Consider the following 14,947-nt stretch of genomic DNA (forward strand, 5'->3'; position numbering starts at 1 on the left):
CACAAGGGGTCAGGTGCCAGAGATAGAAACGCTCAGTCACAAGCTGGGTGAGCACAGAGTGAGGCCAGAGACTGGGGAGACAGGAGTGACTGACTACTTTTCTCTGGGGGCTTAATGAGGAGTGCGGCCCCCGAGTTCTTGACGTCTCTGCGGTGGAGATTGGGAGGTCGCCATTTTCACTCTTCTCCTCCAAAGCTACATGGAGAGTTGCAGGGACAAAAGCTCCTGAGAGCAAATCCAAGCAGATGATTTACCCTGGAGCTGGCAAGGGCAGGGCAATTCCACCTCTGGCAAAGATATTTGGGAACCACAGCAACAGACCCCTCCCCCCGAAGATCAGCAAGAACAGCCAGCCACGACTAAGTTTACCAATTAATGAGAATGGCAGAACTCCAGGTAGGGGGAATACTGCTCACAGAATTCACGGCTTTTTTTCCCATGATTCTTTAATCTTTCAAAGTTAATTATTTTTAACTGCCTTTTTAAAAAATTTTTCTTGGGGCACCTGGGTGGCTCAGTTGGTTAAGCGACTGCCTTCGGCTCGGGTCATGATCCTGGAATTCCGGGATCGAGTCCCACATCGGGCTTCCTGCTCAGCAGGGAGTCTGCTTCTCCCTCTGACCCTCTTCCCTCTCGTGCTTTCTCTCTCTCATTCTCTCTCTCTCTCAAATAAATAAATAAAATCTTAAAAAAAATCTTATAAAAAATTTTTCTTTTTCCCTTTTCCAACCAACATCTTATCAATCCCTTTTTAAAAAATCTTTTTTATTTTTCGGTTTTAGAGTCATATTCTATCCCTTCATAGTAGTTACCCTCATTTTTGGTATAAATATAAGTTGTTCTCTCTATAATTTTGGGATAGTTTCTTCTAACAGATAAAATATACCCTAAATCTCTAGTGTATGGCTTTGTTCTAGTATCTCGCCTGATCACATTCTCTCCCCCGCCTTTTTTTTTAATCCTCTTCTTTCTTTTTTCAAACAACTTCTTATCAATTCCTTCTATAAAATATTTTATAATTTTCATCCTTAGGGTCATATTCCATCCCTTCATGCTATTAACCCTTATTTTTGTACATATATAAGTTTTTCTTTCTTTAAAATTTTGGGAGGCACTTTCTTCTAACAGACCAAAATATGCCAAAAATCTAGTGTGTGGCACTGATCTATGCACCAGACTGATCATATTTGATCATATTCTATTTTAGTTCTGTTTTGTTTTGTTTTTGCTTGTTTTTATATTTTTCGTTTTCTTTTTTCTTTCTTTCCCTTTCTTTTCCCCTGGTTTCAGGCCTTTTCTAAATTGTTTAGTGTATAGTTCCTGGGGATATTGTTACCTTACTAGCATTTTGCTCTCATTCATCTATTCTCCTCTGGACAAAATGACAAGATGGAAAAAATCACCTCAACAAAAAGAAAAAGAGGCAGTTCCGAATGCCAAGGACCTAATCAATATGAACATTAGTAAGACATCGGAACTACAGTTCAGAATGTTGATTTTTAAAGATACTAGCTGGGCTTGAAAAAAGCATTGAAATTATTAGAGAAACCTTTTCTGGAGAAATAAGAACTAAAATCTAACCAAGTTGAAATCAAAAAGCCTATTAATGAGATGCAATAAAAAATGGAGTCTTTAATTGCTAGGATAAATGAGGCAGAACAGGGAATTAGTGATAAAGAAGAACAAATTGTGAAAACTAAAGAAGGTGAGAAAGAGAGAGATATACAACTACTGGATCACGAGGGCAGAATTTGAGACATAAGTGATATCATAAGAGTAAACAACATTAGAATAATTGGGAAACCAGAAGAAAAGAAGGAGAGAGAGGGGCAGAAGGTACACTGCAGCAAATTATAGCAGAGAACTTCCCTAATTTGGGGAAGGAAACAGGCATCAAAATCCTGGGGGCACAGAGAACCCATCTCAAAATCAATAAAAATAGGTCAACACCTGACATCTAATAGTAAAACTTATGAGTCTCAGAGACAAAGAAAAAATCCTGGAAGCAGCTCGAGAGGAGAGATATATAACCTATAATGGTAGAAACATTAGATTGGAAGCAGATCTATCCACAGAGACCTGGCAGGCCAGAAAGGACTGGCATGATACATTCAGAGCACTAAATGAGAAATATATGCAGCCAAGAATACTATACACAGCTAGGTTTTCATTGAAAATTGAAGGAGAGAGAAAAAGCTTCCAGGACAAACAAAAACTAAAGGAATTTGCAAACATGAAACTGGCCCTACAAGAAATATTGAAAGGGGTCCTCTAAGCAAAGAGAGAGCCTAAAAGCAACATAGACCAGAAAGGTACACAGACATATACTGTAAAATTCAACTTACAGGCAATAAAATGGCACTAAATTCATATCTTTCAATAGTTACCCTGAATGTAAATGGGCTAAATGCCCCAATCAAAAGACACAGGCTATCAGATTGGATAAAAAAACAAGACCCATTGATATCCTCTCTGCAAGAGACTCATTTTAGACCCAAAGATACCCCAGATTGAAAGTGAGGGGGTGGAAAACGATTTACCATGCTAATGGACACCAAAAGAAAGCTGGGGTGGCAATCCTTCTATCAGACAAATTAGATTTTAAACCAAAGACTGTACTAAGAGATGAGGAAGGACACTATATCCTACTTAAAGGGTCTATCCAACAAGAAGATCTAACAATTGTAAACATCTATGCCCCTAATATCGGAGCAGCCAATTATATAAGCCAATTACTAACAAAAGCAAAGAAACACATCGACATCAATACAATAATAGTGGGGGACTTTAACACCCCCTCACGGAAATGGACAGATCATCTAAACAAAAGATCAAGGAAATAAAGACTTTAAATGACACACTGGACCAGATGGACTTCACAGATATATTCAGAACATTCCATCCCAAAACAACAGAATACACATTCTTTTTTTTTTTTTTTTTCAGAATACACATTCTTCTCTAGGGCCCATGGAACATTCTCCAGAATAGATCACATCCTAGGCCACAAACCAGGTCTCAACTGGTACCAAAAGTTTGGGATCATTCCCTGCATATTTTCAGGCCACTGTGCTTTGAAACTAGAACTCAATCACAAGAGGAAAGTCAGAAAGAACTCAAATACATGGAGGCTAAAGAGCATCCTATTAAAGAATGAATGGGTCAACCAGGAAATTAAAGAAGAATTAAAAAAATTCATGGAAACCAATGAAAATGAAAACACAACTCTTCAAAGTCTTTGGGATGCAGCAAAGGCAGTCCTAAGAGGAAAGTATATAGAAATAAAAGCCTTTCTCAAGTAACAAGAAAGGTCTAAAATGCACAACCTAACCCTACACCTACAGGAGCTGGAGAAAGAACAGCAAATAAAGCCTAAACCCAGCAGGAGAAGAGAAATAATAAAGATCCGAGCAGAAATCAATGAAATAGAAACCAAAACGACAGTAGAACAGATCAACGAAACTAGGAGCTGGTTCTTTGTAAGATAAACCACTGGCCAGACTTACCAAAAAAAAAAAAAAAAGAGAGAGAGAGAGAAATGACCCAATAAATAAAATCATGAATGAAAGAGGAGGGATCACAACCAACACCAAAGAAATACAAACAATTATAAGAATATATTATGAGCAACAATATACAGGCAAATTAGATAACCTGGAAGAAATGGGTGCATTCCTAGAGATGTATCAACTACCAAAACTGAACCAGGAAGAAATAGAAAACCTGAACAGACCTATAACCACTAAGGAAATTGAAGCAGTCATCAAAAATCTCCCAACAAACAAAAGCCCAGGGCCACATGGCTCCCCAGGGAAATTCTACCAAACATTTAAAGAATTAATACCTACTCTTCTGAAACTTTTCCAAAAAATAGAAATGGAAGGAAAACTTCCAAACAACTTTTATGAGGCCACCATTACATTGACCCCCAAACCAGACAAAGACCCCATCCAAAAGGAGAATTACAGACCAATATCCTTGATGAACATGGATGCAAAAATTCTCACCAAAATACTAGCCAGTAGGATCCAACAGTACATTAAAAGGATTATTCACCATGACCAAGTGGGATTTATCCCTGGGCTGCAAGGTTAGGTCAATATCCGTATAATGTGATACAATCCATTAATAAAAGAAAGAACAATAACTATATGATCCTCTCAATAGATGCAGAAAAAGCATTTGACAAAGTACAGCAGCCTTTCTTGATCAAAACTCTTCAGAGTATAGGGATAGAGTGTACATACCTCAATATCATAAAAGCCATCTATGAAAAACTCACAGCAAATAACAGTCTCAATGGGGAAAAACTGAGAGCTTTCCCCCTAAGGTCAGGAATGCGGCAGGGTGGTCCACTATCACCACTGCTATTCAACATAGTTTTAGAAATCCTAGGCACAGCAGTCAGACAACTAAAAGAAATAAAAGACATCAAAATAGGCAAAGAAGGAGAAGTCACACTCTCACTGTTTGCAGATGATATGATACTTTGTGTGGAAAACCCAAAAGACTCCACCCCAAAACTGCTAGAACTCATACACGGATTAAGTAAAGTGGCAGGATATAAAATCAATACACAGAAACCAGTGTCATTTCTATACACCAACAACAAGACAGAAGACAGAGAAATTAAGAGTCAATCCCATTTACAATTACATGCCAGACCATAAGATACCTAGGAATAAATCTAATCAAAGAGACAAAGAATCTTTACTCTGAAATCTATAAAATACTCAGGAAAGAATTGAGGAAGGCGCAAAGAAATGGAAAAACGTTCCATGCTCATGGATTGGAAGAGCAAATATTGTGAAGATGTCCATGCTACCTAGAGCAATCTACACATTCAATGCAATCCCCATCAAAATACCATCCACTTTTTTCAAAGAAATGGAACAAATAATCCGAAAATTTGTGTGGAACCAGAAAAGACCCCGAATAGCCAAAGGAATGTTGAAAAAGAAAAGCAAAGCTGGCGGCCTCATAATTCCAGACCTCAAGCTCTATTACAAAGCTGTCATCATCAAGACAGTATGGTACTGGCAAAAAACAGACACATAGATCAAGGGAACAGCATGGAGAGCCCAGAAATGGACCCTCAACTCTATGGTCAACTTATTTTTGACAAAGGAGGAAAGAATGTCTAAGGGAAAAAGACAGTCTCTTCAAGAAATGGTGTTGGGAAAATTGGACCGCCACATGCAGAAGAATGAAACTAGAACATTTCCTTATACCACACACAAAAATAGACTCAAAATGGTTGAAGGACTTCAATGTGAGACAGGAGTCCATCAAAATCCTAAAGGAGAACAGAGGCAGCAACCTCTTCGACCTCAGCTGCAGCAACTTCTTCCTAGAAACATCGTCAAAGGCAAGGGAAGCAAAGGCAAAAATGAACTATTGGGACTTCATCAAGATAAAAAGCTTTTGCACAGCAAAAGAAACAGTCAACAAAACCAAAAGACAACTGACAGAATGGGAGAAGATATTTGCAAATGACATATCAGATAAAGGGTTAGTATCCAAAATCTATAAAGAACTTCTTAAACTCAACACCCAAAGAACAAATGATCCAATCAAGAAATGGGCAGAAGACATGAACAGACATTTTTCCAAAGAAGACATCCAAATGGCCAACAGACACATGAAAAAGTGCTCAACATCGCTTGGCATCAGGGAAATCCAAATCAAAACCTCAATGAGATATCACCTCACACCAGTCAGAATGGCTAAAATTAACAAGTCAAGAATTGACAGTTGTTGGTGGGGATGCAGAGAAAGGGGAACACTTCTACACTGTTGGTGGGAATGCAAGCTGGTGCAGCCACTCTGGAAAACAGTATAGAGGTTCCTCAAAAAGTTGAAAATAGAGCTAATATATATGATCCAGCAATTGCACTACTGGGTATTTACTGCAAAGATACAAATGTAGGGCTTGAAGTGCACCCCAATGTTTATTTCAGCAATGTCCACAATAGTCAAACTATGGAAAGAGCCAAGATGTCCATCGACAGATGAATGGATAAAGAAGAGGTGGTATATATACACAATGGAATATTATGCAGCCATCAAAAGGAATGAGATCTTGCCATCTGCAATGACGTGGATGGAACTGGAGGCTATTATGCTGAGCGAAATAAGTCAATCAGAGAAAGACATGTATCATATGACCTCACTGAAATGAGGAATTCTTAATCTCAGGAAACAAACTGAGGGTTGCCGGGGTGGTGGGGGGTGGGAGGGAAGGGGTGGCTGAGTGATAGACATTGGGGAGGGTATGTGCTGCGGTGAGCGCTGTGAATTTTATAAGACTGTTGAATCACAGACCTGTACCTCTGAAACAAATAATACATTATATGTTGAAGAAAGAAGAAGAAGAAAGGGGGGAGAGAGGGAGGAGGAGGGGGAGGAGGAGGAGAAGGAGGAGGGGGAGGAGGGGGAGGAGGAGGAGGAGGGGGGAGGGGGAGGAGAGGGAGGAGGAGGAGGAGGGGGGAGGGGGAGGAGAGGGAGGAGAGGGAGGGGGAGGAGAAAAGAAGAGGAAGAAGAAGAAGAAGAAGAAGAAGAAGAAGAAGAAGAAGAAGAAGAAGAAGGAGGAGGAGGAGGAGGAGGAGGAGGAGGAGGAGGAGGAGAAGGAGAAGAAGAAGGAGAAGAAGAAGAAGAAGAAGAAGAAGAAGATAGCAGCAGGGCAAGTATGAAGTGGGGGAAATCGGAGGGGGAGATGAACCATGAGAGACTATGGACTCTGAAAAACAAACTGAGGGTTCTAGAGGGGAGGGTCGTGGGGGGATGGGTTAGCCTGGTGATGGGTATTAAGGAGGGCACGTTCTGCGTGGAGCACTGGGTGTTATATGCAAACAATGAATCATGGAATACTACATCAAAAACTAATGATGTAATGTATGGTGATTAACATGACATAATAATAAAAAAAATAGAATAGGAGAGATAAAATGTTTCCCAAACAAAAATGAAAGGAGTTCGTGACCACTAAATCAGCCCTGAAAGAGATTTTATTAAAGGGAAATTTTTGAGGGCAAAGAAGAGACAGAGGGTGACAAAGACAAGAAAGAAAACTGAATCCAACAGCACATTAAAATAATCATTCACCACGATCAAGTGGGATTTATTCCTGAGCTGCAGGGGTGGTTAAGTATGACAAATCAATAAACATGATATACCACATCAATAAAAGGATAAGAACAATATGATCACTTCACTAGGCACAGGAAAAGAATTTGACAAACTACATCTATTCATGACAAAACCAGTAATCAAAGTAGGATTTTACAGGGAACACACATCAACATAATAAAGGCCAATTATGAAAAACCCACAGCTAATATCCTCAAGGGGGAAAACTGACAGCTTTTCTTCAACAAGGCAGGGATGTGCACTCTCACAACTGTTATTTAACAGAGTACTGGAAGTCCTAGCCACAACAATAACACAAACAAAGGAATAAAAGGCAACCAAATGGGCAAGGAAGAAGTCAAACTTTCACTCTTTGCAAATGACATAATACTCTATCTACAAAATCTGAAAGATTCCACTAAAAAGCTGGTAGAAATGATATACAAATTCAGTAAGGTTGCTGGATATAAAATCAATATACAGAAATCTGTTGCATTTCTATACATTAATAGTGAAGCAACATAAAGAGAAATTAAGGAAGCACTGCCATTTACAATTGCACTCAAAACACTAAGATACCTAGGAATAACCTTACCAAAGAGGCAAAAGATCTGTACTCCGAAAGCTATAAAACACAAGAGGACACAATGAAATGGAAACACATTCCATGCTCATTGACTGGAAAAACAATTATTGGTAAGATATCTATACTACCCAAAGCAATCTAGAGATTTAATGCAATCCCTATCAAAATACCACCAGCATTTTCCACAGAGCTGGGACAAACCTAAAATTTGTATGGAATCACAAAAGATCCCAAAAGGCCAAAGCAGGCTTGAAAAAGTAAAGCTGGAGGCACCACAGTTCTGGACTTCAAACTATATTACAAAGCTGTAATGTAGATACCCAGATCAATGGAATAGAATAGAAAACCTAGAAATGAACCAACAATTACATGGTGAATTAACCTTCGACAAAGAAGGAAATATTGAGTTAGTGTCTTCAACAAATGGGTGTTGGGAAAACTGGACAGCAACCTGGAAAAGAATACAACAGGACCACTTCCCTACACCATACACAAAAATATAATCAAAATGGATGAAAGACCTATGTGAGCTATGAAACCATTAAGATCCTGGAAGAGAATACAGGCAGTAACTTCTTCGATATCAGCCTTAGCAACTGTCTACTAGATATGTCTCCTGAGGCAAGGTAAGAAAAGCCAAAATAAACTACTGGGACTTCATCAAAATAGAAAGCTTCTGCATAGTGAAGGAAACAACAAAACCAAAAAGCAACCTACAGAATGGGAGGAGGTATTTGCAAATGATGTGTCTGATAAAGGGTTAGTATCCACAATATATAAAGAACTTGAAACTCCCCACCCAAAAAAATGAATAATCCAATTAAAAATGGGCAGAAAACACAAATAGATGTTTTCCCAAAGACACCCAGATGGCCAACAGACACATGAAAAGACACTCAACTCACTCATCATCAGGGAAATAGAGATCAAAACCATGAGATTACTTTACACCAGTCAGAATAGCTAAAATTAACTAGTCAGGAAACAATTGATTTTGATAAGGATGTGGAACCCTCTTTACACTGTTGGTGGGAATGCAAACTGATGCAGCCACTCTGGAAAACAGTATGGAGGTTCCTCAAGATGTTAAAATAGAGCTATCTTACGACCCAGCAATTGCACTATTAGGTATTTACCCAAATAATACAAAAACACTCATTCAAAGTGATACGTGCACCCTGATGTTTATAGCAGCATTGTTTACAACAGCCATACTATGAAAACAGCCCACGTGTCCCCTGTTTGAATGGATAAAGACGATGTAGTATATATATATAATGGAATATTACCCAGCCATAAACAGAATGAAATCTTGCCATTTGTAAGGACATGGATGGAATTAGCACAAAATAAGTCAGAGAAAAGGAAATAATATATGATTTCACTCATATACAGAATTTAAGAAACAAAACAAATAAGCAAAAGGCAAAAATGAGAGAGAGGTAAACCTAGAGAAAAACTCAATTCTAGAGAACAAACAAGGTGGCAACCAGAGGAATGGTGGGTGAAGGATGGGTTGAATAGATGATGGGGATTAAGAAGTGTAGTTGCGATGAGCATGGGGTGTTGTATGGAAGTGCTGAATTACTAAATTGCACACCTGAAACTAATATTACACTGTACATTAACTGGAATTTAAGTTAAAATTTTAAAAGAACTATTACCAATACCTGTCCCCAAAAAGGTGGGAACCAAAAGGTGGAAACAACCCAAATGTGTGTCCACTTATAAACTGATAAGCATAATGTGCAGATATACAATGGGATATTAATCAGCCATTAAAAATAAAGAAAGAGTGTCACAACATGATGAACATCTTAAGTAAAGGAATCCAGAAACAAAGCCCACATATATTATGATTCAATTTTAGGAAATACCCAGAACAGACAAATCAGAATAGACAGAAAGTTGATGAGTAGTTGCCAAGGTATCTGGGAAGAAGATAAGGAGAGAGACTTCCAATGGGCACTGCATTTCTCTAGCAGATAACAAACATATTCTAGAGCTAAACAGTGATGGTTGTGGAAACCAGCACCCATTAAGAAACCATTCCTTTTATCTTCCCATCCCAGCCTCTGGCATTTACTAAGCTACTTTCTGTCTGTTTGTCTGTATGTATGTTGTTTGTATGTATGTACTAAATGCCACGAAACGGCATACTTTAAATGGTTAAAATAGTAAGTTTTATGTCATGTGTTATTCACCACTTACAAAAATTTATTAATTATTCATTGAAAAACACTGAACTGCTGAGAACATTGGGCTGGTGAAGGACTCCTTTTGATCCTTAGGACAAGAAAGCTGCCCTCCTCTTTGCTTCCCTGAGACAATTTGTATTTACAATCTCTTTCAATAATTTTGTTATTAAACAAAAAACTAAAAATGTGAGGTGGTAAAAGAAATGTAAGGTAGGAAAGCAAAATAAAATGTTACACCAGTAAATAATGTCCCCATCTTTCCCCTTCAAAAAACAAATATTATTTGGGGCAGGGTGGGGCTTTATAAACAGAGAAAAAAAGTTTTAAGAAGGTTTAAAATACAGATATTTTATGAATTTCAATTTAATAAACATTTCTTAAATAAGAAGACAAAAAGTTCTAGAGTAAAAAGTACAATATATTATTAAAGTGAAAAATAAGCCATAAATAATCTTATTATTTTTCAATTATATCTTCCTTAAATTATTACCTTTATATAATCAATCCAATGTTGAAGAAGAACTTGAACTCCACAGTCTACCCTACTAAACAGCTGGTAAAGGAGAGATAAATCCTCAATCCTGTTTTCATCAAGAAGATAGCTTAAGCCTGAATATTAGAAACATGAAGGCAAATTAGCAATACAAACATCCACCTCAAGACATACATTAAATGACTATTTTGAGATTATTACATTAAGATATTTACTCAATTAAAAATGGTACAGTCCTAAACTTTACAAATGAAAGTAATATCAATAAGTTTTTATTAAGTAATAATCAGATGGATAATGAAAAAATAATTTATGCCTCTGGACCAATTGTTTTTTCATCCTCATAACTGCTGTCATTGTAAACCATTGCATATTTCAAATTATTGCCCAAAAATATATATTATATTAAAAATAATATAGTAAACAAATTTGTAGTACAATTAGTGTGCAGAAAAATGAGAAATTTTAATTTCTAATTAAAAAGTTAGTAATTAAAAACATTAAAATCTGATTAAGTACCAGATATTGATTTCTATGTGGGAAGAGAAATAAGAAAATTAGAGATGATCAAGTCCAAAAAGGATGTTATGCAATATATCCAAATGCATGAACAAATTTAATCACTGAATAAATAAACATAAAAATCCCAGAATGCAAAGGATATACAAGAATATACTTGTTTCTAAAGAGTCATTTGTTCAGCATCAGAATATATTAATATCAACTTGTTGCTTTTTCTATTCATCATTAACTGAATAAACCCTCACTATCCAAAGAAACTTTCTGCCAACTCTGTTTCTTGGAACTATATGTACCATACTTAATATATAATATTAGTAAAGATCAATTTTATAAGGCTTTAGAATTTTATTAGCATTCCTCAACTTAAAAGATCTAAAAAATCTATTTTACTTTAGTTCACTTCTCACTTCCCACTGTGTTGTTGATAAACCCCTATTGTTAATCAATCCACACTATCAGGTTAGCATTTTAGTATGGTTTCTGTGAAGTATAATTTTTTTTTGTATTTTAAATTTAAATTTATTAAAAAAACATAAGATGAGAAAAGATATAATGATGACATGTTAGATTATGGATTTTCACTGACCTTTCTATCAAAATAAATACTAATGGTCAACTGAAAATTGTCAGTCATTAAAAATCACTGATTGTTCTAAGATGCATGGGGTGATGGCTGCCCAATTTCATTAATATATTATATGTGTTTAAATAGATTAATTTTATGGTATAAAAATTATATCACAATTTTTTTAAAACAAAGTAGGACCCTGGCAGTGAATTAATTTTTGAATCTAGAAATAGGACTTAAAATCCTTAAAAATAGGAAATCCTTAAAAATAGGAAAAAAATCTAAATGTTCTACATTTGGGGCCTCAATTTACTTTTACAAATCTCTATGTTCAACTTAGATCATAGAGAATGTTAGTGTTCATTCCTTTTACAAAGGGAACATGGTGTATAAGCAATTTATTCCATAAACTAAACAGTAATCTGGTAAATTGATTAATTGTAATTTAAACAAAACCAAATAAAGCTAAAGAAGTTTGTTTTTTTTTTTTAAGGTATCAAGTTCCTGGTTTATTTTGATTGTATACACATACTCAAGACTTCTCGGGTTTTATTCTCTTCTCATCCTATAAACAAAGACCCCCCCCCCTTTTTTTTTACTAGAAATCCACCTGTTTTTTTCCTGTGATTTCTTCAAACTGAGAGTTAAAAACATTAGTCACAAATTCTATAAAACTGTTTGAATGCCTTTTAAAGATTGCTGGATTTTTATTTTAAGAGTAGGCAAATGTAGTAGAATATGTAACATTTGCCTACTCTTAGAATAAAAATAAGTCCTCCTATTTTGGCAATCTAAGATTTAAGGAGCAAATGGTGTGAGGCTGGTAAACTATCAATCGTATCAGCTTCTAGTGCTAATAGTGTTAGGAAACTTAATTTATTTTATTTACAGAACACAAACCATTAGTGCAAAACAAGAAAAAGCACCAATTAAAAGCCAATTAACAGAAAAATGCTAATACAAGCTCATATAGTTGTATATTTGTGTATAAAGATTAAAAGGGATATTTATTCAGTGCTAATAACCTTGGGTATTTTTCCATTCACAAATCCATTATAAAATCTAGTCAATCCTTTATGTAGTTTTTTTTTTACCTTATGCTTTAAAATAAACCTGAACAACTTAAGGTTTTAAATAATTGGGATTTCAGTAAAGTGTAAAATTTGATGTTGAATGAAATAACATTTTCATAGTGTGTACAAAGGGCTGAGTTTCACAATCATCAGAACTGATAAATATGCTTAGATTATGCTCAAGTTGCTTAGGAAAATGAATGCTAAAACTTTTATCTGTTTTACTAAAACTATTTTTTAATTTCAGGAGAAGTCTTCCAAGTCCCCTTATATAATAAATCAAATTAATTCTTTTAAGTGTAATTCTGAAGTCAAATCAAATTTCTCTTACAAACTAAATTTTCCAAATCCATTTATGCCAGGCCACAAAGCTGCCCAACATCACTGCTCCCTGGGTCACTGAGGAATCAGGATCAGCGTGAGGCACCAAGCAGCTTGTATGCAGCCCCTCTGATACTGCCACGAAAAGCTGCAGCTGAAGCCATACAGCTTGGACCAGTCTGCACGCTCCAGATCATGCAGTTTGGAGGAGGGTGAGAAAGGTGTGTGCAGGCACTGCCCAGTGTGGTGGGATAAAGATGCCCCTGAGACTTAGTGAGCAGTTCAAGTAGGTCATTTATTTGTAATAAATATATATTTTTATTTTTAATAAATCTTTTTTTGATGATATGAATGTATTTCTAACACAGAAAAAACTCAGTATTTGTGTTTTCCCTACTCTATATTTCTCTTGTAAAAAAAATAGTTAAATTTTAGTTCATCTAAATAAGTAAACATAATAACCAAATATGTACCATGGATAAGAGTAAAATTTAAAATTATAGAACAGTTTGGATTAACAGATGAAATCAAGTCCTTGCCCAACAATAAAATTACCTGAATTAACAAGACATTCTCCTTTCTTAACCATAAGGCCAGGGCTCTCTGCAAAGTTACTAGGATATTCTCCTACATGCTCTTTCTGCTCAAAAAGATTTTAATCATATCTACAATATAATCCAACTGCTCAAGAGACCAATGTGATCATCTACATGTACTCTCTGCAGTTTAAAACCAACATTTATCATTCTCTAATAAAATCTTGTTCACTATACTTCAGCAACACCAGCCCTTCCCTTTTTATCCTAATTTTGCCTAAATCTTTTTGTTGGACAGAGGTCACTAGACAGAGACTCTCCTTTAAAAAAAAAAAAAAGATTGATTTATTTATTTGACCAATAGCATGTGTGTATAAGTGGGGGAGGAGCAAAGGGAAAGACTCTTCAAGCACACTCCGCTGAGCCAGGAAGTGTGAAGTGGGGAGTGGGAAGGGATGGAGGCAGGGATCTCAGGACCCTGAAATCACAACCTGAGCCTAAACCAAGAGACCCAGGACACTTAACTAACTAAGCCACCTAGGGGCCTCTAGACTCTCCTTCTTTCATTGATGTGCTTGTTTTCAACTTTAGGTTTTAGTTCACATGCACTCACTTAATAAGGCTCTCTAATGAAGCATTCACCCTGTATCAAGTACACTTGTTTTGCACCAAAAAGAAAAAACTCAATACATATTTGTTGAACAAATGTTAGCCTTATGTTAACAATGTGAAGAATGGGAGAATACCAGAAGAAAAGCAAAACATAGGTTCAAAAGAACCTATAATCTAAAGTTTTAAAAACACCAGAAAAACATAATACATTTAATAATGTAATACATTTTTAAAATGTCAAAGAAAACCCTTCATCACATTACTATTTTGAGCTATATATGCAACTCTCATTTAGTACTCTTAACTTTAAAAAATGCTGAATATACTTACATGACACACACTACTTTGCAAATGAGAAAAAATTATATTTCATTTCATATTTATCCTTTTCAAATAAGATGTATAACACAGAACACAATAATTAAATTTAAAAATTTAAAATTGAAATTTTTTCAATTTAAAATTTAAAATTAAATAATATTTTCCTTAATATTATTTTGTTAAACATATCTGTTCTTGTTTACCTTTCTGAAGAACTGTTGATAAATGTTCACCTAGAAGCTGCTTTTCTACAATAGTAATCAGTAGCTTCCTGTTTAAAAACAGTTGTAGATTACTAAAAGATTTTCATACTGGAGAGTTAAAACTGCTCACCAAAAGGGTAGTGCCTTTGTTATCAACTTTGACTTCTTGTTTTAAATTATTACTCATGTATCAGTGCCAAAAAATTGCTATTTTTGATGGTTTTAATGGTCTTCAGTAAGATTAAATTTTATTGTATGGATTTCTGATTTTAAAAAAATGACTTGTAATTATCATTACTTAACTTGAGGAGATTAGGTAATAATAGACATTGGCTTCACATAAAAAATATTCTTTCATCTGTAATTTAACAATATCAACAACAAAT

At 35.6% G+C, this 14,947-nt stretch overlaps 1 protein-coding gene across 3 annotated transcripts in view; it reads right to left on the bottom strand.

The window, feature by feature from the left end:
* Positions 1–14,947, bottom strand: part of LOC148162013 (cullin-4B-like) — a 180,493-nt gene that overhangs the window by 124,400 nt on the left and 41,146 nt on the right. For all 3 annotated transcript variants that reach the window (XM_088020438.1, XM_088020436.1, XM_088020437.1), the window contains 2 exons: positions 14,562–14,629; positions 10,403–10,521 (listed from right to left, as the gene is read on the bottom strand). In XM_088020438.1, the coding sequence (XP_087876564.1) occupies positions 10,403–10,521; positions 14,562–14,629 (187 nt within the window). The remainder of the gene's footprint in view (positions 1–10,402; positions 10,522–14,561; positions 14,630–14,947) is intronic.

The sequence above is a fragment of the Eumetopias jubatus genome, unplaced genomic scaffold, assembly GCF_037043125.1.
Source record: "Eumetopias jubatus isolate StellerSeaLion01/CBP00866 unplaced genomic scaffold, mEumJub1_p1.0 scaffold_27, whole genome shotgun sequence".
Classification (NCBI taxonomy): domain Eukaryota; kingdom Metazoa; phylum Chordata; class Mammalia; order Carnivora; family Otariidae; genus Eumetopias; species Eumetopias jubatus.